Source organism: Trachurus japonicus, chromosome 23 (assembly GCF_045865225.1).
Source record: "Trachurus japonicus isolate A0001 chromosome 23, Traja_1.0".
In the NCBI taxonomy this organism is placed as follows: domain Eukaryota; kingdom Metazoa; phylum Chordata; class Actinopteri; order Carangiformes; family Carangidae; genus Trachurus; species Trachurus japonicus.
The window spans coordinates 14215509-14239929 of record NC_140929.1 but is presented as its reverse complement, the minus strand read 5'-3'; the positions used below and the strand labels follow the sequence as shown (position 1 = coordinate 14239929).

The following is a 24421-nucleotide window of genomic DNA, read 5'->3' as shown; positions in this document are numbered from 1 at the left end:
CAGTCATCCATTACAGCTATGTGATATATTACCTGCACGATATTCACTCTACAAAAGATCCATTAATAAGTGGAGGAGCAGCTAGTTTTCTAACCTGGGTATCGCATGCATTTCCCACGGTGGTTTCCTCTGTGTACACGCTCACATAACTAGGTAACACGAGCTATACGGTGTCAAGGCTATAGGGAGTGTCCCTTACTGTTAGATCACATGAAGTCTACCTGTTTACTACAGACACTCCCTTGGGTATTGTCCTACACTTAATCAAATTTGGCATAATTTGCTGCTGTTGACAGGTTTTCTTAGATTTCCTATTTTTCCAAAGACAATTAACTTTGAGTTTCTATTTTCAGACATTCTTTATCACCAAATGATAATAATAAAAATAATGGATTAATTGAGAAAATTATAGGCAAATTACTTTGGAAATAATCTTAAATTGCAGACCTATTTTTAAGATTTTGAGTTTGAATTGTTGTGCCATACTGTGAGACATGCTGATTTTTAAGCTTTTCTGTCCTGCCCCATGACACACTGTTGTATACATTTTTGGGACGAATCTGTATGGAGTTTGCATGTTTTTCTACAAAGGCTCTGTCTGGGTTCTCCATCTTTAATTGGCTCTAAATTGCCCATAGGTGTGAATGTGAGTGTGTGAGGTTGTTCATCTCTTTATGTCAGCCCTGTGATGGACTGGTGACCTGTCCAGGGTGAACCCACCCTCACCCTATGTCAACTGAGATTGTCTCCAGTCCCCCCACTATATGCACAGATGGATAGATGGCTCTAGCTTGAGGTGTGTGATGTTAAAATCAAGGTTAAGATAGTGTAGGCTGTTAGTCCACCGGCACTATATAGCTGTTATTTATGTAGCAAGGTTGACTGTAGGGCCCCCCACCCATGAGGGATTAATTGCATTTGAATAATTGATATCCTCTCACATGCAAAAACATGTCTCCTATCTTCTTCCTTATAAGCACCACTGCTTTAGTGTATCAAAGCCAAGCTTTTAAATACTATACAGAGAGATGAATTATTGAGTGCTTTGCTCTCGTCACTTTCGCTCACAATCCTCCATGTAGGTCAGAAATTGGGAGGATTTGGGGATGTACCATCCTTGTTCTTTCAGAGAAATTGGGAGAGGGGTGCAGGCTAAAATTCAGGCTTTAATTTTGGGTTTTTGCAATCAATATTTTGAATTGTTTTCGTGATTTAGAATTTACTTAAACATGGGTTTTCTCAGCCTGGACCCTCACAGAGCCTTCACATTAACACCCTAATTGATAGTGTGTATCAGGTATCACAGATCCATAAGTGTCAGCACATGGGATTGTATTGACATGGAAATTATTGATCCTGGGATTAGGGCTGGGGACCCTCAGGGCATCAGAGTTTCTGGAAGCAGAGGCCTTCTGTTTTTACACAGCTGTGTGATATCTCACAAGCTCATTAACGCAGGCCGGATGGAGTCAAGTGGGTTAACTAAGTTTATCTTTGTTGGCCGAAATCCCTGACCGCATGGATTTGGTCCTTTTGTTAAAGACAGCCTGCCCCAGCCAAAAAGGAATGGGATTCATTCCTCATTAGAGCCTTATGATTTTGGTGGTCTGTTACATTTTGATATGCAAGAGGCACAGGGCTGCTCCACACCTCCTCTTTTTGCCAGATCTCCTTGCAGCTCATCATTTGACCAAGAATGAAATCTTAATAGAAATCAAAAATGAAATAATAGTATGTAATTATTCTTCAAACAGGACATAACCTTTAATAGACTGGTAATTATAACAGAGGGTGCATTTGCAGATTGAGTCGTTGTCCAGTGTCCCAATGTAAACTCTGGGCTGCTTTGCTGCGAGGTACACTCATTAGCTCAGACAGCATCTGTTTTTAGAGTACCAAAGTGCTGACTGAGGCCTTTGTATAGAGATGGCTACAGCCTCTCTTTTACAGCTGGGTCCATGCTGTCTGGCCTGCCATGAGCTCACCACCACAGGCCAACAAGGCAGCAGAGCCCTGCTGTGGGCAGCAGTGAATAAGCGTATGCCCGTGAGTGTGAGTGTGTGTGTCTGTGTGCGTGTGCATGAGATGGAGTGATAGCAAGCTGCTAAGGTCGCTACTTTGGTAGCGCCATTACAGAGCCTGGCTTTACGCCATTGTCTGATGACATGGACATTTTATGAAAATACTTAGAGTTGGCTCAGAGCAGACTATGTAGACCTATTTAGCACTTTAAAATGGGTTTGACTTTTGCTAAATCCCATTTGTCCCCTAGGTTAATAGGAAAAATATTATTACATCTTACCTGCAATGATATTTTACAGTCACTTGGAGACAGCACATATTCTTCCTTTACAAACATGAAGATGAACATGTTAGCAAGAAGTTGTCTAATACAACCAGCAGTTACAGGACAACGTTAGCATTTGCAGTTTCCACGTGTTTTGCTTCCCATTAACTCCCATAAAAAAAATCCAACTAAAGTTGAGAGCAATAACGCCAAAATAATGAACTGAAGGATGCTAAATTGGCTCATAGAGGGAAGGAGGACTTACTGTAGGGGTTGGCTTCATTTAAACTCATGATCTAGTTTTCAGTGTGCTTACAACTTTAGACTTTGTGATTTTTTGAAGAAGATGGTTGATGAAGGAAGGTGCTGATTACAAGGATTGGGGAAGGGTCAGAGATTGGCAGGTGTGAAAGAAACAGCTCTTCAAATATTGATTTCTTCTGCTCCAAAGGCCAAACTAAGGGTGTCAAAGTATAGATACTGTCAGTCCTGCTCACTTCCAAGATTGGTGTCAAATAATGAGGTTATTGGGACACACACGGTGAGTCTTTTCTCTGTGGATTGTCATGTATGGTGTCATAAATGTGTCAAATTAGCAAAAGAACAGATATTTTAGGAAGGTTTACAATGGTGGGGGTGTGATCGTCGATGCTTTCAGACTATTGCAGTTGATTTTGTGGCTTGTTTTGTCCGACTGTTGGCCTGTGTTGTTTTTTTCATTGGGAATTTGTTTAATGAAAATCAGGGCAAAGGTGGGAGGCAAATCACCTAGGTTTGTGCATGCGAGGAGGACGTATACTACATGTGTGAATCCATGTGTACAAACTGCAGCAGATAGATTCAGGAGTGTCCACTTTACGCTACAGTGATCATACCCACTGCTGAGAAGAAGCAGCGACATCACCACATTACTGAACCGTGACAGCATCCAAATAAGTCCGGCCATGCACTTTCACTTTCAGGTGAGGTCATGAATCATGGCTGTCACTGGATTTGGGATGGCCTCAGGAACATTTGGCCTCTGCTGTTTCATTAAGCCTTCTTTTGTTAGCCCACAAATTGTAGCCACATTAACAAACGCAGAGTGCTATACGAAGGGGAAAGCTGTGCAATGGGCCGCTGAGTGTTTATTTGACCTTAAGGGCCATAAACATAAATATATTGCGCTTATGAATACAAAAGCAAATCACGTTCATTCAACTAACACAAGAGCACTAGTGGTGGATAGTGCTGCTGTCGGGGTTAGCGCTGCGTTTTGTTTGCTAGTAGCCTCAATTTCTTACAGAAGTGGATTAATGCCAGGTCTAGCCAGTCTAGTGAAGTGTGTGCTTTAGAGCTTTCACATTCAGTCTAGTGGAAATGCTGAGTGGACTGTAATTAGTCACTTTGTGTTAGTCATGCACACACAACACAATAACAACATTATCACATCTCAATCCAGTCCAGCAACACTCCACATATTAACAATTAATTGTTCGCATTGTTACTTTACTTAGTTCATGATGTCCCAGCAGGTGTTTTTTTTATATACAAGTGCAAATATTTCAAAACTTTCCTTTACAAAATACACACTGTATTGTACCAATTTTCTTTGCCAGATCTTCTTTGTCCTGTCTGTTGGTTTTTTCACTACTATTTAAAAAAGACCACACTCTTTCCCCATATAAGTTAGATAAGGCCACTGCAGCTGGTGTAATAGGGCAGGGTTGTGTTTAGTTAGTATTAGTTTTATATCATTGTTATGAAATACCTTGGCATTGTCTGGTGTTTGATTTGACATAATCAGCTAAAACCAGACATTCCTAAAAGTTTCTCAGGTGGATAGTAGCTTACACTTTCCCCATTCATTATCATGTTTTAGCTTTCATTTATTTTAAGCAGGTGGTATTTTTTGGATTAACAGCTTATTAAATAATGGGTAGATCCATATATGCATTGTTGAAAGACTTGGATCAAGATCAGGAGCCCATTGACTTTATTGACCCATGAAGAAATGTCATACACTGTGAAAAATCAGCCTTTTCTTTATAAGTGGCTTGGTCTCACCTTGGGGTCAGCGGTGTCAGGTGCAGTCACACCACCCCTCTAACAGGTTTGATCAAAATCAGATTTGGCACTGACATGTCTCCAATCTGATCTAATCCATACCCACATATCTGCATGGAAACCCTGAGGGAGGTTTGTAAATGGGAAACAAGATAAAACTCCAGTCTGCATGTTCCTTGATATTTTCTAAAAATAGCAAACTCAGTAATGTCATCTCCTGCTATCGCTCATTTGCAGTTTTGATCTTCCTTCAAAGACTCTTCTGTCGCCCGACTGCTGCAGGATATACCAATTATACAGCTGAACTGTGCTGTGTTTGTGTGGTGTGAGACCGGCATAGCCGTACAGTGTGTATGATAAAACTACAATCTGGCAGCATCACCCCTCGTGCTGTCGCTTTGTCGAACCATTAAGAAAAAAGTGATAACCGATTTACAGTAACCTCACTGGGTAACAGCTTCACTGCCAAACAGAATGTAGTGAGTGTAATATCTGCACTTCACTGTTGCGGTAAGCCGTTGTGCTGCATCTGAGCAGCCTTTGTGTCAGCTTGTCGCTTCCTCATCACAGCTTTAAGCCTGAGAACAAGGTTTTTTTTTGTTGAGAGTCCTAAATTAATGAGCTCACATGGAGAAATCCCTCTCCGCTGGTGTTACTTATATTAGAAGGCCTCAATCCTCTGTCCCTCTTCTTCCACTCCTTCTGCGGTAGGTGGAAGACATGCAGTCAATATTAGATGTCTCCAAGGCATCCTATAGGTCTATACCCTCCACTGTTTGCCCTCCCTTGTCAACAGCACCCTTTTGTTCCTCCTATTCTCATTTCCACTTTTCTCCTTCTTATTGCGTTCCTCTACATCTGTCTCCATCTTTGTCTTTCCCCCATGTCTCTCCTTTAGATAAGACGGTCTCCAGGCTGCTGGTTACATGGGCAATTTTTTCAGGGTGTTTCTGACATGTCATGTCACTGACAGCCAAGTGCTGTGGATGTTATTCCGCTTGACTCTCTCCATGTTAGTTATAACCCTTTCGCATCTTGCCGTTGTATAGGCCACCCTCAGGTCATTTGGTAATAAAGGGCCATACTCGGTCGCTGCTATAACACTTTAATTATGAATGTTTTGTAAGGGAAGTCATAACGTATGCTGGACAGGTCTTTGTGTCCATGTGTAGGAGTGCATGTTTGTGTTAAATGAGGTTTCCAAGTCCACCCTACCCACCGACCCACCCCCTTATCGTAGCCTTGGGATTCATCCCCCTGCATAAATCCTGCATTAACATAGAAATCACACTCTGCGACTGATTTAATGCAGCTGAGCATCATATGGCCAACTGCATCATGCTATAGCCAAACAGCCCATCTCTCTAAGTCATAGTTCAAATCATCTTTTTCTCCATCCAGTCTATTTCTCCTCCGCTCCTCCAGGCCTCCCACTCTTCTCCTCTGTTGGTTGCTGTCACTCTGATGTTTCCTCTCTCCCCCTCAGCACCACTCCCTTTCATACACTCCCTCTGTTGAGGCTGGAAAATGAGTCTGATGATTGGATCCAGTCCCCACAGAGCTCTCATACCTGGACATTTTTATAACACCGCCTGCTTTCAGTTGTAGGAGGCTTACAGCAGAGGCTCGCCAGCAGAGGAATGCTACTTCCTACTGTTCCTAAATGTTGATTTATCCTTCTTGCTCTTACCGCCTCTGTGTGTGTACGTGTGACATTCTTGATGACTCCATTGTGTGCATTGTGTGGTGTCGAGTGGGAACGGCGGGGTTGCGAGGATTGTCCCTTTAACCTCTGTAGGGAGGGAAAAACTAACTTCCAGGAGGCAGTAAATCTCTCTGATTAAACCCAGCTCTCTGTGACTGCTCTTTTTGTGTGGGACTAGACTGTGTGTTGTCTGTCATCTGAGGGATGCTCACAGACAAAATTACAAAAAAGGAAAAAAAATCCTCCAAATAGCCATGGTAACCAACCCCCCTTTCAGTCTCTGTCTCACACACACACACACACACACATGTACAAACATTACAAGGGAATGTATGGGTTTGAACTGCTCAGCGGAGACTTCAAAAGCAGCTGTAAATGAAGCCAACCTGAAATGGGCTTGTGACATTTTTTTTGGTCCATTTTTACATTTTCTGCCATTTCAATGAACACCCTAAACCGTTTTCACGCTCCAGTCGAAGTGTGAAAAGTAGTAAGTGTACCAGTGTAAGAGGGCAGCTGTAGGCAAGCGATACAGCCGCTCTCAGCTGCACTAACATTTCCAGGAACCGAGGAAAGTTGTAAAAGTTCACACAGGCTGTAGAATTTCAAGCGCAGTCATTAAAGTCCCTGATCTGTAGTTTTCAGCCTCCCTAAAAGTTCTCTTCTCCAGAGATAGTTTGTACTTAAAAAAAATACTTCATTATCTCCATTATTATGGGCAAGCATTGTCTTCAGTTGGTCTCTTTTTTTTAATATCTTATTTGTCTACTGGGAAATACAAAAACCATGTGCATAATGACACGGTGCACTGAACCCAACCTGGCGACCATCTTAATTAGGTCATTTGTCATGTTCTGTGACTACAGGATCATGTAGACAGATGTACATGGGTGCATAAAACACACACACACATAGTGATAAATAACCCTGAGGCCTGCACCAAAATCTCTTCACACACAGATGTTACTGTCTGTTACTCGACGAACAAACAAGCTTCAGGCTCCTACAGACAGTTGTTGTCCAGGTGTTACCATCTCCATTTATGAAAGCCAAGCCGGTATGGATTTACAGCTTACAGTCGGAGTGCATTTTATACTGCACGGTTTGTTAAGCCACACTTGGCACAAAATGAATGCATTTCCACTCTTGTCAAACACAAGTTAGCTGTGTGTATCTCTTTGTTGATGTGTTGTTTTGCCATTTTCTGTTGTTTGCACCACCCAGCTCCAGGGCAACTGGTATGTGGAAATCCAAAAATTCAGACGTCATTTGTGACAGAGTGGACAGCCTTAGACTGTTTCCAGAATTATGAGTGGGAGGAATGAGGACAGAGCCATGTAGAGGATGGTTAATGACTGATAATTATTATTAAGTGCAGGGCTCCAGCTGTAAAACAAAGTGTTTAACAAGCAGCTAAACTTAATGATGGTCCTGCTAACATCAAAGCTTCAATAGGAAGCAGAACATCTTATTTCTTTACATTGACTTGAACATGTTTAATATTATAAATCCTCTCTTTGTGTTTTTTTTATTGCAGCAATTCTCCCCAGAGGTGCTTTATTTTGAAAGGCAAATTTTGAGTTCAATATGGAGACCTGGCCAGATTGAAATGTCCATTGAGATAGTGAGATCACAATGCAATTATGTTACTTTCATACCACAGAACTACACACTGTATCTGCTTCTACCACTGAGTCTTAAATATTTGATGATGACTTTCAAGTGCTTTTTTTTTCCTGCTCTGAATGTTGATATCAAGCAACTTGAAATTACATTTTTGGCACTAATGGCCATTTCAACCCACTATCAAAATGATGTTTGATCGCTCTTGGGTTTATGAGGATGTGTGTTAACCTGCTAATAGGGAGCTGACATTGGGGTTGTTTTAATTTACTGATAGCATGTGTGTGTCGTGATATTATGTAGGAATCAGATGAAGATAGAAGTGGGTGTGGAGGCCCGGTTGGCAGGTTAAGTGTGTTTTTCAAGCAGCTCCGGCTGTCGCTGATTGCTGAGGCCCCTCAGCCTTGGGGATTACAGCACACACACACACACACACACACACACATGCAGCCACATTTCTATTCATGCCCGAGGTCAGTTATTCTATCATAGTCTGCAACCCCCCCATCACAGACACATGCAGTGTAGCCTACTGGTTCCCAATGGATCTATAAACTCCGGCAGCTAATTGAAACGAGAGATAGATACTAAAATCAAAGTGGGATTGCACCAGACTTTAATCAGACATAGTGATCACACTGTAGTTGGCGTGAGGATAAAATACAGAAGCCAGTGAATATTCACAAAGCTTCACATTCACATTGGAGTTTTAGAGATATTTTAATGTCTGGCTGAAAGTGAGAGCGACTCGTCTATTTTTGCCACATGAGTCGCTTCTTTAAATCTCCATCGTCTCATCCAATAATACACAGAGTGGGAACCTGAATCACGGTGATGGTGAGGTGAGGTCACCCCCTGTTATGTTTAAATAACGCTGTTGTGCTAGAGTTAATATATTCCACTGAGTGTCTGTACTCTAATGCATCAAAACTAACCAACAAACCCATTAGTGTGACACTTCGTTAGCTTGTGGATTTACAAGTTTTGCCTTGACTAAGCAGCACATTATGTTACATACATGTCATTGTGCGTGTTTTATTTTTGCCAATGCAGCAGCTATTAGAGAAAAGTTATTGTGACCTTTTCCTCCCTTTTCACTTTCCCAACATGCTATTAAGTTTTTTAAACCCCCTTCTCACTAGGAAGCAACAACCTGCACACTGAAAATTTGATGAGGAATTTGATGAAGATTTGGATCATACAGTAACACTGTAACTTTTTTTTGTGCCCCATATTCCATCAAAACAAGTTCCCCATTGTTATTGTTTTGCAAGGACACCCTTGCCATATCCTGGGCCCAGCAGCACCCGCCCAAACTGATAGTGATTGGTTTAAGAAAGAAATTCAAACAAGCCAATGAGTTTTATTCCCCTGTCGTATCGTCGTTGTCAGGTAGGTTTAGGTTCTGTGAGAACTGACTGGGTTTGTTTGAGTGAGGCCAGATCATTTCAGAACATAATGCTTTAGAATAGATTTGTTATCTATCTATCTATTTCTTTTTTTTTTTTTTAAAGTCACTTTCTGTCTCTCCCTTTTCGTAGCCATGGTAACGTGCTGGAGTTTGGGGTCAGCTCTGCTAGCTTCTCTCAGCTGCCACCGTCCAGCTCTCTTCTCTCTCTTTCTTTTTTCCCCTACTGTCTCTGTATTTCTCTCCACCCCCTTTCACTTCTCTTGCACTGTGATGATGAAGCGCTTTTAGATTCTCCTGTTAATAATGCATGTTTCTGGTCCCCCCCCCCCCTCCACTCGCCTTTCATTTTTTCATGTGTTCTCTCTCACTCTCACACACACACTCTTTCCTCCCCTCCATCCTCGCTCTGCCTCTCCTGCTGGAGTTTTCTGATGTCTGGTTGCGTTCCCGTCTTCTTTCATTACGTCTCCCTCTCTGTCCCCTTATCTGTGCCTGCCCTCTCTCTCTCTCTCTGTTCTCAGTTCACTTTGTCTCTATTCAGATCAGATTATTGAATTTACGCTTGATACATTTCAGATCATTCCATCGATACACTCAATTTCTGCTGCGTTCAATTCAGGTGAACTTCCCCTCCCTTCTCCCGTTCTCTGGCTCTGTCTATCTACATCATTGCGTTTCCATGGTAACGGGGCACAGCTTGGGGTTGGCTTGGCGTTCCTCCAATCTCTCTGTGTGACAGCAGCTACTCACCCACGTCACCGCCAGAGAGTTCAATGGAAAGACCACTCTGTCATCTTTTACATTACCCAATGAGTTCAAACGGCTCGACCCGGGCTTATTAATGGCCACTCACACGATCCACTGTCTTTCTCCACTGAGCTAACTACGGCCGTAATGGCCCCACGTCTAAATGGGCCAGCGTTCTTTGTCCGTCACATTTGTTTTGCTAATGTGAGATGAATGGAGAGCCTCTCTGGAGATTATGATAATGCATTCACGGACACGAAGGGAGGCCTGTTAAGTGTGTGTGTGTGGTGTGTGTCTGTGTGCGTGGGGTAGGGTAGGGTAACCTTTCATTTGTGTGTGTGTGTGTGTCCCCCGCTGGAGGTAAAAGTAATAAAAGTGACTGGAGACATTTTGGTTATTGATTGAAGGCCTTGTGTTCAGCAAGACACAGTCATTTACTGGGGACTCCCTGGAGAGTTATAAGACTTGCTCATGTATTCATGTTGCAGTGTGTGTGTGTGTGTGTGTGTGTGTGTGTGTGTGTGTGTCATTGGACTGATTGAATAGATGAATTTCAGTCTATTAGCTTTGAGAACTGAATATGTTCCTCTGTCAATTATATTTAGTGAACTGCATTATGCCCCTTTTATGAGTTGAACAAAAACGAGGATACATGTTGTAATATGCTTCATTTTATTAATTTATTTTTGTCAACCAAAGACAACAATTTAGTTATCAAACCTTTATACCATCAGTTATTGTCCATGTTATTGTATTTTACTTGATGCTGAGTAATTTGAGGACACTGATCTAAAAGTTTGCATGAATGTCAGCTGTGTCGGCCTTTGACTGAGCATTTCTTTTTCAAATGACTTGCAATAAGAAAATACAGTTACATAATGTCACAGGAGACAAAGCAGCAGTAACACACCTCTCATTATTCCTCCATCTTTAACTCTTTATATAGTAGCATAAGCTTCAGAGGTGGTTAGTGAGTACTTTGTAATTCAAGATGTAAAAACAGCTGCATTAATAACTGATGTTCTTCTCTCATGCAGGTTTTTACAAGAATCTGAGGACGAGACAGTGGCTGAAGTTCAATCCTCACAGGTAAAAACAAGATTACTAATGAGTCTATTTTTACTCTGCTTTACTCATTTAACCATTATTTCTTTCTTTTTTTCGTTTAACCTTTATTTAAATCTTGAGAGCCATTTAAGGGTATATAGACCCTCATTTCCAATGACATCGAGAGCACAATCCAAAAAAACAAGAAAATAAAACAAAACACAGAGCAGAGTTGGAAGACATGAAGCACAATCACATCAGCATGAACAATCATCATTAAACACAGTTGCGTTCAAAAGAACAGGTATTTTTGATCAGGTTTTTATTTCACTGTTGGTAACGTTATTATGATCACACAACGTCATTAGATAAGGATTTTTTGGAGATTGGGCAACGTTGTAACATTGTAGCAGTAATTCTGTATGATGATAATCTGCGCTCACAGGATGTCTGGCCTTGTGCATTTCTTGTGTGCGACATCCCGTTGATAAACTGCATGTTTGCTCTATATTCACACCGTTTCTCTCTTAACTGTTAATATCTTTACGTTTGAAAAACGCCACTGAAAAAGACCTTTTGTAAATTTCTAAGCTTTTCAAACCACAGCTGTACCTAAAATAAAAGAGATCAAGATAGCATGAATGAAAAGTGCTGAGTGTTGAGCTCTGACTCACAGTGGTAGTGACAGATTTATACTCTTTGCAGTCTTGGCTTGGTGCTTGCAGCATACAGTATTTATTATCAAGGTTAGCTGCATGTGCCTGTTTAGGTTCCTTTATTAACTTGCCTTATGGGAATCCCTGATACAGAAAAATAATAATAAGTGAGTAGATGTGAAAATGCTGCAGAGTGAAACTAACAATATGGCTGCACCCACAAAGGTGAGAGGAGATAATTACCCTGCATATGTTTAGACAGAGGACTTTGAGTATGACTGCAAAAATAGGAGCCACATGCTCCTGGCATCACCTGCTGCCGAACACACACACATACACTTCTATCCACATACACACCACACAAACATGGAGAGGATGGAGACACTGCACAGATGCCATTTAGTACAGTCAGATGAACAATTTATGAAAAAAAAAAAATCCAGTTTCATTTCATATTTTATGCACACCTAGATAAAAATAGAGCCTTTTCTGGAGCTCTAAAAAAAGATTGTAGACAGCATTTCTATTTAAATGCTGAGCAGCAACAAATATAAAGATTGCATTAATGCTCACAGAAAACAAGGCTGTAGTAGACACACACACGTGCTGCATCTATCTGCCTTGTGGAAAACTCATAAAACACATTTGTCAGCGGGGAGCGATGTCTTTGTAACTGGAGCAAGCGCTGCAGCATAGTATTACATAACACTCCACTACAATATTTCCACCGCTCATTACTATCATTGGAACCTGAATAGCAGCACAAGAGTACTCCACTTTATTGCTCTGATCCATAATTTTAAACAGTGAGTCATTATCCTGGCAGTTTATTCTATCGAGGAGATGACATGGAGAAGTGGTTTGAATTCAGTTATTGTAGGTTGCGGTGATGATGGTTCTCTTCCCTTCTCTCCTCTCCTCTTTTAGTCTTTGCCCTCCTACAGTTCCCTCGTTCCACCTCTCCATCCTTCTCTATGAGTAATCCTGATGAACAGATGGGTGGAGGAGAAAAAAAACAGCACACACTTGCACAAAAGGGTTCATGCCAGCTTGTTGCTCTGCTATAACACCGTCAATCAGTCCCCCTCCCCCCTCTCTCTCTGACTCTCTCACCTCCTGCCCCTTTCCCATCATGCCCTATTCTTTCCTGTCATTCTGCCCTACCTCAGCTCTGCTCTTTATCATTATGTGCTTATATGTGCGCCGCCAACCCTGATGGCGTTGTCGGTCGGTCCATCGATCGATCCGACCGCCTATCTGTCTGACCATTCATCACATCGCCAGCAGCTACAGCCCGGATTGCCATAATATTCACTTTGATGCTCCCCAACAAAACATAACCAGTTTTGACACTTGATGAGAAATAGCATGAAAAATGAGCCTTCTGTTCACCACAACGAGACGAGGTATCTCCAGGAACCTCAGCTGTAAAAGTTAAAACCACTTCCTCTCTCTCTGATACACACACAGTAACTCGTGCGATAGTAAAGCAGAGTCACGCACCAAGGCCACGTGCATCTATCTGCTCATCAATACCTTTTACCTACCAGCAGCACCCAGGAATACCAATGAGACCGGGCTCGCTCATAAGCCTGACTGGATTTATGTGGCCACTGTCACATTGTCACACTGTATTAGAATGAGACTATTGATTTTAGCTCCTTTTTATCATAACATGCGTCGCCCTTGCTTTCCACACACACACACACACACACTTTTTTTCCCACATCTGAGAGCTGCGAGAGCTTAGCAGCGATCTCTTTCATCTGGCTCCTCTCTTGATCTTGACTTAGATTATATACTGATGGTTTGGAAACTGAAAACAAGCAGATTGGTTAGATGAGTAAATAGAGAGAATTGCAGTAATTGGATGGAGGGTGTGGAAGTAAAGGGAAATAATTAAATAGGCTATAAATGGCAGTAAACAAGGCTATTGGGAAATAATATGAGAGTGTGCAAGGAGCTGCATTTCATGTAAATACTAATTTTTTTATTTTTATAGAATTGTGTAATTTATTTAAAGCATTGATTATTTCTGAAGTCAGAGTAAGCAACTGTTTTTTTTTCTATACTGCACATAGACTAAACTGTACTATAATGACAATATAGACTATAAAATACTTAGCCTCCTGTCTTTTTTATATATTAAGATACAAAAGATATAACATAGAAAGGATTTCCTTCGTTTTCCTTTTTTTTGTTTTTTTAAAATTTCACATTACTTTTGTATCTGTACACAAATATAATCATACAGAGAAACACGTTTCCTTATGGATCTTACCAGCATGATCTCCCTCTCTGGCTGAGCCCACAGCTTTTTGACGAGATGACCTTAGACAGGCGAGACATGCAACACACACACACACATACACACTCATGTGCACATGGGCACACACCCAACACCCAGTCAAGCCCCCGGCGGCCCACAAAACCGGTCCATACGCCATGTGTGCAATTGTCCAAATATCACAACAGTATAATTGAACATAAGATGAAGCAAATTTTAATGGCAGCTATCACTAATGGCTTTTGATGAGTTACACATAATTGGGCTTTGATTTTGAGCAGTTATTATCAGATCCACTCCGGTCTAATCCTGTATGGCTTTACCACAACCACAATTTGCAGTTTGAGTGGATGATCATACTGTGTGTTAATTTCCTATATTTTCAAAACAATACAGTCATTATTTTGTGTGATTTGTTTAAAATAGGTGAAGCCTGATATAATTATTTTTTTCCTTTAATAGCACGTGTTCATTTTTTCCACTAGGCCAACGCGGCAGCTTGTGTTAACAGTCCTTTATCAGGCAGCGGGTGTGACACCTCCTCTATCTGGAGGTGTCTTATCCTTCCCATTTTCTCACCTTCTGACAGAGGATCGCTCTGCTACCTGATTGTGCCTGGAGCAAAGCTGTTAAGATTCAGTTCGCAGAAAGGCAGGGATGCTCACGTTCCCCGAATAGAAAGAAAGAGGAAAAAGGAAATGGCAATAAGATACTCTTTTTGTGTGCGTGTGTGTCAGGGTAAGACTATTCATACGAGGGATGTAAGAGTGCTTAGAGATTCATGGCAATTCACTTCAGCTGGGTTGACTATTGAGTTGATATTTACTTCACTACAAGTGAATTAGCATTCATAGGCAGATGAGATTTTCCATCGTCACTTTGCCACCATGTGCCATTGATTTCCTATCATTACTACACTCTCTCTGATGCAGTGCATAACTACACTCAGTTGAACTGTGGCCACATCTTTTATAAGTGGAAGTGTCACCTTGTGGCCTGCACCACCCCTGCAGTTTCAGCGGTATCCCAGTGGTAAACAACATGAAGGACAATAGCCCCCGCGGGGTGGTTGTGTTGTAGAGGTGCGGACGGGGCGGGAGAGGGGTGGCCTGGCGCATGCTGACCATCAGCACTTCACAAAGCCTCAGAGAAAAGCAGGCGCTGGGGGATTCTGCGGATGATGCTAGAATAACTGACCCCGAAAAAGGGAAGGCCCTGTGTGTTTGTGTGTGTGTGTGTGTGTGCGCACAAAGAGGCTGAGATAGTTTGTTTTGATTAGGCGGCTGTGGGTGATCCGGTTTGGAGACAAAGAGGCTGCCAACTCTCTATTTTCATTGCAAAGAAGTGGTGTTAATACAGGGAAAGCTCCTCTTACAATAACTTACAATGCAGTGGACACTTCCTGATGAGGTCCACAGTTAAATCGTGACGTCCTCTTAAATTAAGCAGTCGTAACTCACGGCTGGAGAGTTACTGGTTCCGGTTTTGACGAGGAAATCTGTGCAGGGAAGTGGGCAAAGTGTGCCCTTAAGAGACAGTCAAACTGTTTACTGGGCAAACATTCAAGAATGTAACAGGTTTACGAGTGTAACATTTCCTTGAAAGGAACACAAGTAACACAAGTATGCCATTAGCTCATTCGAGCTAGAGGCTATTGTCTGTTTAACAATAAACTCCACACCTCACCTCGGCATTCCCAGTGTCAAGTATTTGTTTGACAGAAAATAGGCCTGGTACAACACCCTGCATAGCTTCACTTTAGCTCCAGAGTGAGGGCTTTATTGCCACCCCTCATATAATGTCTCTGCTTACCTGAACTGTGCAACATTATCCATGTATTGTCTGCACCATAAATGTTGCTTTAGTGAATAATACTCAAGTCTGTAAAGAGATATGAAACGTGCATGAATAGGGCCCCATCTATCAAAGTGGATTAGGGATGCAACACAAGTGCAGTCGAGGCTTCGCTCCAAAGATGAAGGACATTTTCTCACTTTACAATGGGCTTTGTTGCTAACTGGTGCTTGATGCAGGTTTATTAAGGAGGGAGGGAGGGAGATAAGGCCAAGAAGAGACACAGCCAATTAAGTCATCAATGGATTGGACACATAGACAAAGACTAAGTAGAGGTGGGACGGTTTTGTCCAGTTTCAGCCTTTTCTCCAGAAGGACCAGTACCTTAAAATGAAGGAAAGGAAAAGAAGCAGTTTGTCTACTCAGTTGGTTAGTGCAAATGTAAAACACCAAAGGCAGTTGTAGGATTATAAAATGCAGAGTTTAACTGCACAACAGCTACTAGCAAAGACAACAAGGTCAGCAATGTTTGCAATTCATTATCCATGTTGCATTCACCACTGGGAGCGAATGTGGTTGTCTGTCATTGTTTCCAAAAGGTCTCTGTTCCTGTCCCTGGGGTTTTTCAAACTTTGTCAGCAGCAGTTCCAAAAGTTTCTGTTTTAGGGGCTCAAAAGCAGCTTAAACGTAATACTTGAGTGGCCACATGGTGCTATATATGTTTTCAGCTAAGCATGTGTGTGAGAAAGTCTCAGCTCTAGAAGCCACCTGCCCAGCATCTAACAACGGTCAAAGTTTGCAACCAGCAGGTGATAGTGCAGACTTCAGCAGCTAAAAGGTCAGACTGTGTCAGTGGATGTTCTAACCTCAGGCGTCCTATGAGCAATAGTCTCTGTGTGTGGTCTGAACTCTTTTTCTCTCCCAATATCTGTTCAGTTTCAGCTGCTTGGGTCGTTTCAGATGCACATTCGCCTTTGTGGAAAACCCACACAGCAGAAGAACAAAAGCATATAAAGTCAGTCTGCTCTGGCTTTCTCAAATGTCAGCAGTGAAGTGGTTGTTACGGTGGCTTCACATTTAGGCTGCAGTTCCCCTTCAACGTGTTTGAGGGAACTCTTGTGGCTCAGAGCTCCTATTCTAGTGACCTGGTTCCTGGAGACAGTCAAATAGTAAGAAGGCAGCTGCTGCGGACTAGTCTGGTCTGGACACTGTCTTATGATGCATGTTGCCCTAAATGAGAAAAATCTACAATGACTGTACAACTGTCTGCAAATTCTATTATATGACTGACACAGGGGTGCAGATCCAATGCCAGGATTGGGGGGGACACAAAAGTGATTTTTTTTTTTTTGCCCATATGCAATTCATACAATGCCGCCATAAATCACAACTCCGCAGAGGCTCGGCATATCATTCAAAAAGTACTGCACAGAGAATCATTTATTGTGCTTACCTTTATTTGTCCTAAACAGCCAACAGCCATATCACTGCTGTTATATTAGTAAATTATAACTTAAATGGTCTCGGACGTATAATATCTACTCACGTTCTTATCTTTCGCCTCCCACCGACCCTCCCAGATCCCCAGTTCTTCTCACCATCTTCCTTTTCTCCCAGTGTATGGAACTTTCTGCATGATTAATTGATATGGATGAATATCAAAGTATGAAGCCCTAAGATTGAGGGGGTTGTTTTTTTAAAGCCTGCTGATGTCAAGAGACATTCTTATATAGTGGAGGAGACCAGAGATGGAATGTGGAGTCAGAAATATATTTGTCAAACATTATTTGTTCCACCATTTCTTTTTAGATGTGAATCTAAAATGTGAAGAATGTGATGTCTGAAAATACTACATGTGTTCAATTTTGAATTGGGGGGGGACAATTCATGTTTTTCAGAAATTGGGGGGGACATGTCCCCCCCGTCCCCCCCGGGATCTGCACCCATGGACTGACACATGAAGTCATTGTGGCATCAGTGTTTTTATGTCCAAATGTGTGCAACAAAAAGCACACACTTGGTCTCTGGTATCTAGCTGAAAGCAGCCCAACTCCGTGTATTGTCTCAGAAATATCTCTGTCACTGTGATGTGATGTGACTGCAGATGACTGTGTTTTCATCCCTCTGCCTAATTCTCTCCCTGCCTCCCTTCGCCCCGTCCCTCATCTGTCGAGTCAGGCTGTCATCCCTCAGCATCTCTCAGTGTGACTGAAGGCTGTGGAGTGACCAACTTAGCACGTTGCTTGGGGGGGCTCGCAAAAACCGAGAGGCAGGAAGACTGTTGGGGTTGTGTCAGCGAACTTTACTTCACATCCTTCTTTGTTGTTATTGTCGGGGAAAATGTGGGCCGGCTGCGGTTACAGTCGACAGCTTTTATTCACGCGGAGCAAATCTGACTTCAGCGTCTTGGTCAGACTCTCAAAAACACATAATTGCTCGCTATCGAACATCTGATCTGACGCGTATGAGCGTATTTTTCCAGAATATCAAACTATTCCTGGATTTGTGTGAGGAGGGAGCAGCTGTGTGCGTGAGATAACGCAGGAAAGGTTGTATAAATGGAAAAAGAAACAGATAAAAGTATGTGGTTACGAAGCACTCCTCTACAGAAATCCAGATCTGTCAAATCTTTTTTAAAACAGCCAACAAAAAAGGCACAATTGTATCCAAGAAAAGCTCCTCTTTGAAGCTTGTTTCTTTAAAACACAGCCACTGTCACACATATGGCACAGTAAAGCACAAGTATTTCATGATTCGACTGGTTTCAGTAGTGTTGAATGAATGCTCATCCCTGTACATGTGCACAAAGCCAAATGGAGTAAGTACAGTACTGTAGATCCAGGTTGCAGAAGGTTAATGTGTGGTGTGAATGGGTGCATGTATTGGATTAACTCTGAATCATAATCTGTGTGCGACCTCATCCCTGAATTACATTTTTATAGGCCCGCACTTATACATATAATGGTTATGTGCTGCAGTGCTTAAGCCTTTTTTTTAATATATGGAATTGTGTAATATTGATCCATCCATTAATAAAGACTCTTAGTATATCATTGCAAACTTACACTGTTGAGTTTAAAAGGGTGAGAAACCAGATATTATCTGGTTGGTAATGTTATGACACTGGCTTCCTGAGGCTCCATTATGATCCATTAAAATCTTCTTTTTTAGAAGATACACTGACTCTCTGATTGCCCTACGGAAGATGACTTTACTGATCTATCAAAAATGTACTGCAACGCTTGAGACCTAATGGGCTTGAGGTGCAAGAATGATTTACAGAAAAACATAATGACTATGTGAAATGGAGAAAAGGCAGGAAGTGAATGGAAGATAAGAAAAATACCAGGATATAGTTGTCAAGATGGAAAGGCAGAGCTGTGAGGCAACTCATTGACCTCTGCTCTTTGACCCCTGAGTCAGTGAGAAGAAGAGAGAGGAGGATGAGAGATGTCCTGCCCTCCAGCAGAGAAGTCATCCCACTCATCCTCCTTTGAGTCCTCTTTGTCATCATCATCTTTGGTTTTCTCATCTGTGCCCTGTGAGAAAATGAGCAATGGGAAATTATATTTTCTTATATTTAGCTTAAGGATGAATGTGTGTGTGTGTGTGTGTCTGTGCTTCTGCAACACTGTTATTGCTGCCAGAGAAATGTCTTCCTGCCCACTGCACACAGTACAGCCTCATAGCATAGCCTTCAACTATGGATGTGAATTCACTCAACAGGCTTCAAAAACACATTAACACATTTTTCTGACTGTGCTACAAACAGGTATGAAAGAGTGTTTGCCCTCACTTTAAGGGTTAAAGGATCAGTGCCGTGGTGTATGAGCATGCAAATCATAGGTGGTGATGTGGTTCCAACGTGAGCGTCTGAGCAATTTATGCCACTTAACACTCACTGACAGTTTCGCTGTTGAAATAAGGAGATGTTGACATTTGCACATGCCGGCCGATTTTATGTCAGTGTCTGTTTTCTGTTTGTGTCTGTGTTGTTTTGTGCTATTTTAGACAAGGTTATATATTATGAGAAATGGTTTGTGATAAGTTATGCTAACTTGTCATAGGCTCTAGCTCTAGCTTTTCACAAGTCACAAAGATTGTAAACATGGGAAAGCGACTGGAGTCTGGCTAATGAAAAATGGCTGGCCAGTCCAAAGGAAAAAAAAACAAAAGAGAATGCATTCAGCCCTTGAAAAAAAACTTGCTAAATAACTTTTTTTTTTTTTTTTTAAATCAGTGCAAAAAGTGTTACTGTCAATTTTTCACCAGAAAGTGAAAAGACATATCCCAAAATGTTGAATTTGCATTTTATTGGCAGTATTTGTTCTTAAATGATTCCTAATCTTTTTTTTTTTGTGATGGTTGTTTTTTTTGTGGTGTTTTTTTATTTATAATATATATATTTAAATTAAATCCTAATAACTGTGCAGAACAACCAGTTATCTTCCTATTAAATTGGATAAATGTTAGTTGTTGTACTGTTACAAAGTGCTTGTTAAAAATAGATTGCCATCTGATCCGTTTCAGATTTGTTTTCAGTTATTATATAGGTCAGTGTGGGGTTTTCTCTAAATTAGAAAACCAGTAATGTAATTGATGCCACATTTCAATTCATCATCATTTCCCCCCCTGGCTTTAGAGTTTCTCCTTTTCCTGCTCATCCTCTGCACTTTTCTGAATGTCTTCATTGTTCTGCATTTGTACTCATCAATTTCAGTGATGCCTCTCCTCTTCTCTTTGTCACTCATCACCTTTTAGACAAAAGCCACACTTATAGAAGAAGCCCAACCAGGTGAATGGGCTTCACTGTCTGTGAGAAAATGGCCCGAGGTCCAGTGAGGCTTAATAATGGCCACAGTTGCCGTGGGGGAGGCTTTTTTTTTGTTGCTGTAGCAGCATAGAGCATTATCATAATTAATCTGAATATGGGCCATTACATTAGCATGATATCACATTGCCTTTTCTACAATGCAATTAGAAGATTTAGCATGCTTGGCCTGCATCTAATGCATTCAGTTGTGTTGCTCTCTTCTCTCTCTCTCCACCGTCTTCCTTCTCGATTAACTAATGAGAGTAATATCCAATAGGACGTGTCGGCGTAATTAGCTGTGTCCTGGGGTTGTATTAGCTCACACTCTGCCTAGCTCAGCTGGATAAAATCTGACACACTACTCTCTGAGTGTGTGTTCACTACCACACGCTCCCTATGTCATCAGACATGTCAGTGAAGCACAGATGAGTAGGGACAGTCCTGAGTCTGACCACTTCACCTTCAAATGCCACTGAAGACTTCGACCTCCCATATACTGGATATGTAAATTCCTGCATGTGCACAGTGCCTGTGTGTGTGTGTGTGTGTCTATGATATATGTGCAAAGATGCATGTGCAAGTCATGAATAATGAAGATGTCAGAATGGACAGAGCCATTTACAGTACCTGGAAGCAGCACATGGCTCCATCTTGGATTCCTTCTCAGGCAGCTGACAGGAGTTACTATCACCCTTTGGGGACTTCATCTGATATTCATCCAGTTCACACTATGGGGATTTTTTTTTTTTTGAATATGATTAAACATTAATAGGGGTGCTGGGATCTGGTGAAGATTTTACGACCGAATAATAGTATATTGCACAGGGGGCAGACATTAATCAGACCAGTGCACGCATAGGAGTGTCTTAATGCCTTCAGATAGTGTGATATACTATCAATTGGCTAATAAATTAATGACATGACAGGCTTATACATACAAGACCGGACATAAAAGGGACAAACAAAGACGCACAGAATTTCCAGCTCCCTCTGGTGCCGTTAACAACAGCCCATTAATGCCAACATGATTTTGTGTGTTATGGCTGTAGGTATCAATCTATGTCTTCTTAGTTGTGCACAATGCAACAGAAGCTATAGCGCTTGTGGGTCTGCACTCATGTGTAACTCAACCCATATGACGCACTGCCCTGGCAAGAATGTTGCCACTTTAATGCGGTGCGTTTGTGCGCGCACGTGCCAATCTGTGCAGGCGCTATATCCGCGGCAGAGTTGTAATTGTTCTGGCCGAGCGCACTCACATGCCATATGTTTACGGGCAAACACGTGGCGTTAGGCAGGACACCTCAGCGGCGCACACAGCATTTCCAACAAAAGGTTTTCAGTAGCTATCTCGTCAAGAGGAATGCAAATGTGAAAGCAGCTATAGCACCAAATATCTCCACAAACATGGGTCTGTGTCCTCTCTCTAAAAGGTGCAATGGATGTCGGCAGCTCCTACACATAAAAAGCCTAGTATTACAAAAATGAAGTGCACTTGAGTTTGCACGCAAGCTTATGTGAAGCTACTGTGTCTCTGTATATCATCCAGCACTGGAGGGTAAATAACAGGAGAGAGGGCAGATGCAGTGAGTGCATACGTTGTTATTTAAACAAAGCCTGAAATCAAGTCTGTTTTGACTTCTCCTCCTGCCAAAGCCTTTACATCAGCAGAGTGATAGCCTATCTCACTGACAAGCCACTCGCAATGCTTGACTTAAACCCCGTGCTTTGGATGGTGAACCCTGATGATGTCAGTAAACTTCACAGGAAAAGGCAACACAGTAAACTTTCCATTGTAGTTCAGACTAAATATTTATATCTCTGTACGACAATCTGTCATCTTTATGGACTAATATTATAGACAGTTCACTTTGTAACTATGTATGCGTGTAAGAGTAAACTTAAATGCATTTGTACTTGATCCAAAAGTATACCACATAGTAATATATTATGTTTTTCATCTTTTTCCTGTAGTGTGGAGTCAGACTTCTTCACCCAAACTGCTGTTGAATCTGGATAAAAAGGTTTGGACCATGACGCACCCGTCCACGGACTGGAGCAGGAAGTGGGTGCCGGGCTTTGGAGCTGTGCTGCTGATACTCTTGAGTCACATGACTTCAGCGCTAGAAGTGCCTCTTGATCGTAAGTATCGTCCACTCAATATCACATGTAAACTCAGTGACACAAGAACTTCCCGTAAATCAAACAAACTTTTCATGCTGTGTGTAAATTATAATCAGCACTTTCATTTTCCAGAGTGTAATGAGTTATAGCTTCCACGAGCTTTAAAACGAGCTGCACTCTGCAGTTCTTGTAATTCGTCTTTGCATGTTTTAGCATGGGGTTGTGGTTTTCAGTTATGAAATGCAATTCAGTTCTGAAGGAACTCTTGTTTCTCTTATGATCCTATACCCTGTGTAGAATTTGAATATTTTCAGCTGCTTTTCTTGCATTTATTGCACCTGCTGCAGATGGTTCTACCAAAAAAAACAAGGGAAACCTCAGGCAGGCTCAATCAAATGCTTAAAAGTACCTGAAAGAACAACAATTTCACCTGAACTCCTTGCAAAAACTAACACCTTTCCTCAATATTCTACTACTACTACTACTACTGTGGTACGGCGTGTCATGGTGGACAAAAAGCTAAAGTACTGGAAGGATGTAAGTTGGCTCAAACACTGCTGTGTGGAGTTTTTGCTTCTAGAAACTTAAAATCGTCTTTGTGTGGGTTTTGGGCGATATTAGATGTGCATGCATTTGTTTTAGCACAGTGGAGTGGCTTGCTTGTTTTGGAGTGGTGCTCCACATGAAGTTGTGGGGTGAGACAGCTTCTGTTGCTGTGTTTGCAGAGAGTGTTTCAGTTCCAAATGACTTGATTATCAAGTCAAACAGAAAGTGTGCGCGCTTGTTGCATGTTGCCTGTTGCCTGCACAACCTCTGCTCGAAGTTCCAGTCTGCTTTGTTTATATTGCTCGGTTTGTGTGTGTCTGAGCTATCCTTCTGTCCGTGTATCTCCAGTGCCCCAGCCTCCCACTATAACGCTACAGTCCCCGAAGGATTACATTTTTGATCCGAGGGAGAACATCGTCATCCACTGTGAGGCCAAAGGGAAGCCAAATCCCAGGTGAGACGGTCGCTCCTCCTGCTGCCACTGTGGCTGGTTTATCACAACACGTGCAACAGGCAAACAAAGTATGCAGGCATGAGGCATCCATCCCAGTTAAACACCTCATTAGCATACTTCACCACCGGCTTCTTCTCCAGTTGACATAGCGTGAGGAGGAATAAAAAGCTCCTGAAATGCTTAAGACACAACAACAGGAGCATTTTAAGAAATCGAGAGCAAACAGATTTCCATTAAGTTTTATGGCTCCTCTCTGTGAAATTATAGATCTGTTCCTGAGGGCAACTCAACCTGGAGTGGTGCGGAAATATGGATCACCATAGCAACCGTTGTCATGGAGAGCAAATCGCTTGAGAGACACCTGGCAGAGTGAATTAGCCACAGTTTAGATTTGCCACCAGTCTCTGAATCAAATGCTTCACAATCAGCCAAACTCCCAGTTCAGAAAACAGTCATTTTAATCAATCTGCATAAATGACACAGAGCACATTTAGCTGATTTGAACAGATGGGCTATATACCACTGTGTCTGTCCTCATGCATGTTTCCTTGTTTTGCAGTTAGCCTGGTAAATAAAGTGTTATTTATTTATTGTTCTGCTTGATCCTAGCTTTTCCTGGACAAGAAATGGGACCCACTTTGATGTGGAGAAAGACTCTAAAGTCCTGTTGAAGCCCGGTTCAGGAACTCTGGTCATTGACATCAGTGGGGAGAAAGCGGAGGCCTACGAGGGAACGTACCAGTGTACAGCTCACAACGACCACGGCACGGCTGTGTCCAACAACATTGTCATCAGACAGTCCAGTAAGATGTGTCACTATTGGATTCAATTATTTACAAAGGTTTGCGTAAATTAAAACGGATTCTTATGGCTTGAGCACC

At 41.9% G+C, this 24421-nt stretch overlaps 1 protein-coding gene across 13 annotated transcripts in view; it reads left to right on the top strand.

Moving 5' to 3' along the window:
• The window catches only part of nrcama (neuronal cell adhesion molecule a), a 51092-nt gene that overhangs the window by 8259 nt on the left and 18412 nt on the right, over window positions 1-24421 (top strand). For 5 of the 13 annotated variants that reach the window (XM_085768673.1, XM_085768671.1, XM_085768667.1 and 2 more), the window contains exons 2-6: window positions 10857-10908; window positions 22391-22558; window positions 23060-23077; window positions 23435-23540; window positions 24150-24343. In XM_085768673.1, coding sequence (XP_085624799.1) covers window positions 22450-22558; window positions 23060-23077; window positions 23435-23540; window positions 24150-24343 — 427 coding nt within the window. In that variant the 5' untranslated portion in view covers window positions 10857-10908; window positions 22391-22449. The remainder of the gene's footprint in view (window positions 1-10856; window positions 10909-22390; window positions 22559-23059; window positions 23078-23434; window positions 23541-24149; window positions 24344-24421) is intronic. The other 8 variants (XM_085768674.1, XM_085768672.1, XM_085768668.1 and 5 more) reach the window with 3 other exon arrangements.